General features: G+C 57.2%; 1 protein-coding gene across 11 annotated transcripts in view; it reads left to right on the forward strand.

Annotated features, from left to right (window-relative positions):
• The window catches only part of LOC113214148 (disks large 1 tumor suppressor protein), a 24,686-nt gene that overhangs the window by 10,486 nt on the left and 10,933 nt on the right, over positions 1-3,267 (forward strand). For all 11 annotated transcript variants that reach the window (XM_026433429.2, XM_026433431.2, XM_026433432.2 and 8 more), the window contains exons 3-6: positions 486-782; positions 2,053-2,274; positions 2,494-2,635; positions 2,719-2,962. In XM_026433429.2, the coding sequence (XP_026289214.1) occupies positions 486-782; positions 2,053-2,274; positions 2,494-2,635; positions 2,719-2,962 (905 nt within the window). The remainder of the gene's footprint in view (positions 1-485; positions 783-2,052; positions 2,275-2,493; positions 2,636-2,718; positions 2,963-3,267) is intronic.

Below are 3,267 nucleotides of genomic sequence, written 5' to 3' on the forward strand. Positions count from 1 at the left end.
GGGGGGGGGGGAGGGAGGAATGCGGGAACGTTCTCCCACGACGAGCGCATGAGAGAGGAGTAGCGTACATGGATGTAGCGTAGCGAGCAGGCCCGGCTCCACTCACTAGGCGTTCCACCGTTTATGAAGCCCTGACAAATGAAGGCCCGGGCCGTACTGCAAGTATGAGCCAGGCAGTAGTCGCTCCAACGGCAGACCTAGTCAGTGGTCCAGTCATAGGTGCCTTTTATTACTTTCCTTTAAAATGTTTAGCCCGCCACCAAAGTTTGTGGTATGATATTCAAATGTCTTTCTCTCCGATTGGTTCTGGACGAAAAATATGCTGTATATGGGTAGGGCTTGGTTTTCACGTTCTATGCAGGTGTGATAGACGATGAAAGTGGACCCCCCCCCCAATTAAAAAATGTTCATAAGATTTTAGTGTGTGATGATAGCTCTCCTATTTTAACGGAGCTCCCCGCCTAACGCCCCTCCCCCTTCTGCAGGTGAACGGCGGCGGCTCGACGTGCGTCCAGGATGGCGAGTACGAGTACGAGGAGATCTCCCTGGAGCGGGGCGGCGCCGGCCTCGGCTTCTCCATCGCGGGCGGCACCGACAACCCGCACGTGGCCGACGACCCCTCCATCCTCATCACCAAGATCATCGCGGGCGGCGCGGCCTCGGCCGACGGCCGGCTGCGCGTCAACGACACGATCCTCTCCGTCAACGACACGTCGGTGGTCGGCGTGCCGCACTCGACGGCCGTGGAGGCCCTCAAGAAGGCCGGCAACTTCGTCCGCTTGGTGAGTGTTGCATGCATACTCGCGAAAAAAAAATCCAACAGATCCGCTGTATAGCTACACCAATAGATTCTACTGGATAACTAATTATCCAGCTACGTAGCCATTTTTTATTTTTTTTACTATGGTGCGACTTGCGTACCACACCGTTACCCATGCCACGCGCCTTACCCACCTAGCTGCCTCCAGGCTCGCGTGTCGTCGTGTTATTGACAATGTGGTGGGTAGTGCTCAGACATGACGACGACGTCTCAACATCTCCATTTCTCGCCGCCTCGGGGGGGCTTCAGCAGCTCTCCCCTGTTTCGCGAACTGCCGCCGCGGCCCCCGCGCTCCCCGGCTCCCGATTTCTCGCGCAGCTATGAACTAGACACCCCACTGCCACACTCGACTCGCATGTGTCTAGCTATCAACTAGACACTCCGCTGCCACACTCGGCTCGCATGGCTGTTTGGTCTTGTTCGACCTCCCGATGATGAGTCGGGGCGCGCAACGCAGTCAGGGGCGCGGGATTCAACAAACTCCTCACACTCCCTTTATGGTGTGATTAAGAAAACTCGACCCTAACGATGTTCTTACAAAAATATAGGTCAATTTGTTTTGAGATTAAGCAGACAAAAGGATTGTCCCAGAGAGCCCGTTATTTTCTTCTCTCACACTTTTCGTAGGAGGCGTAGGCGCCTGCGAGACTCGGGGTAGGCCTCCCCGCAGTACACGCGTGCTCTACAGGCGACATGTTGCCTACCCACCAGGTGCGATGTGAGGTGGCGTGGGCTGAACTTGGCGTGGCAATATCGCAACTGCCAATGACTTTTCAACTTTAATGAGGGTTAAGACGTCAGTTCGCATGAACTCGAATCACCGGTATAACTTGGGTGGGACGTCAGTCCGCGAGCGGACCATCCCCTGCGCCCCCAGCTAGTGCTGGAAACGTCCGTGGTTTCACGTGGGCGGGTCCGTCTTCTGTAGCTCTGCCTGATCTCGCCTCCACTGCGCGGGCGCGCGCGGCAGCAGCAGCGGCAGCGGCAATCCTGTTGAAGAGGTGCGCGACTCGTAGTTAATCATACGCTTTGGGATGAACTGGGTGGAAAAAAAGAAGAAAATACAAACAGAAAAATGTTGTACGGTGGCGGCGAGGACAGGCAGGAGAGAGAGAGAGAGGGGAGTCGCGGAGCAGCGCGCGCGACACTCGACCGCGTGGGTTGATCTTGTCACATTTCCGCGAAGCGGCGCAGACGAGTGAAAGGTGATGTGTTTCCATCTTGCTCCGCAGCACGTCCGCAGACGTAAGATGCCGGCGCACATGCGGATCCTGGAGCTGGAGCTGGTGAAGGGCACCAAAGGGTTGGGCTTCTCCATCGCGGGCGGCATAGGCAACCAGCACATCCCCGGCGACAACGGCATCTACGTGACCAAGGTGATGGAGGGCGGCGCCGCGCAGGTGGACGGCCGCCTCGCCGTCGGCGACAAGCTCATCGCCGTGCGCAACACCAACGTAAGTATCAATCATCAAGACTGATTTTTTTTCTTCGGAAAAATTTGAAACGTTTCCAAAACAAAATTGAAAAAAATTGAATACAATAAACTTTTCAGCTAAAAACAAAAACAATGCAATATTTTCAAAAATATTTCCCAAAATATCTTTTTGGAGTATTGCCGTCACTATGCAACCGGTATACCTCGGTCCTTTTATGATGACTCCCTTCTTGTGCAGCAAGGGGAGCGCAACCTGGAGAACGTGACCCACGAGGAGGCGGTGGCCACCCTGAAATCGACGACGGACCGCGTGGTGTTGCTGGTGGGCAAGAGCGAGCTGTCGCGGCCCGCGTCCACGCTGTCGCACCACTCGCATCAGAGTGAGTACTGTACCGCCCCGCCCCCGCCCCGAAAGGGTTCGTGCGTCTTCCTTTACAATAATCTTTCCTGTTCTGCCCCGCAGCCGTCGGGGAAGTGCACCAGCCGCCGCCGCCCGCCTCCCTCCCCGCCCCCACCACCTCCATCGTGACCGCCATCCCGTCGGCCGCCTCTTCGCGGGTGGCTTCGCCCGTCGGCGCCGCCCCCGCCGTTGCCCCCGCCGCTGCCCCCGTCGCCGCAGCCGCCCCCGCCGTCTCCGCCCCCAGCTCCCGCGGCCCCTCTCCCGGCCAGGGCAAGAGGGCCGCACCGACGCTCGACGCTCCTACGCGGTAAGTCTTATTTTGCCTCCGTTTTCCCCCGAGCAGCTCGTCCCCCATCATGCTGCTGATGTGATTAACCACGCTGCCGTGATGCGACGTCTTCTGGGGGCGCGTTCAGACAAGGCAGAACAGGGCGGCGGGGCGATCGAGCTAGCGGCGTAGAGCGCAGACATGCCCAAATAGACTGTTGTACATCTAAGTGCATCTAAATTACTTCAAAAGAAGGTGGTCCAGCTCATCTTACAAAGGTCCGTCTTCTTTAGTACAGAAGCCTATTTGAGAGTATTCGCGACATTATCCGAACGCACCCCCTG

This window comes from Frankliniella occidentalis, unplaced genomic scaffold (genome assembly GCF_000697945.3).
Source record: "Frankliniella occidentalis isolate FOCC.00 unplaced genomic scaffold, Focc_3.1 Scaffold37, whole genome shotgun sequence".
NCBI lineage: Eukaryota > Metazoa > Arthropoda > Insecta > Thysanoptera > Thripidae > Frankliniella > Frankliniella occidentalis.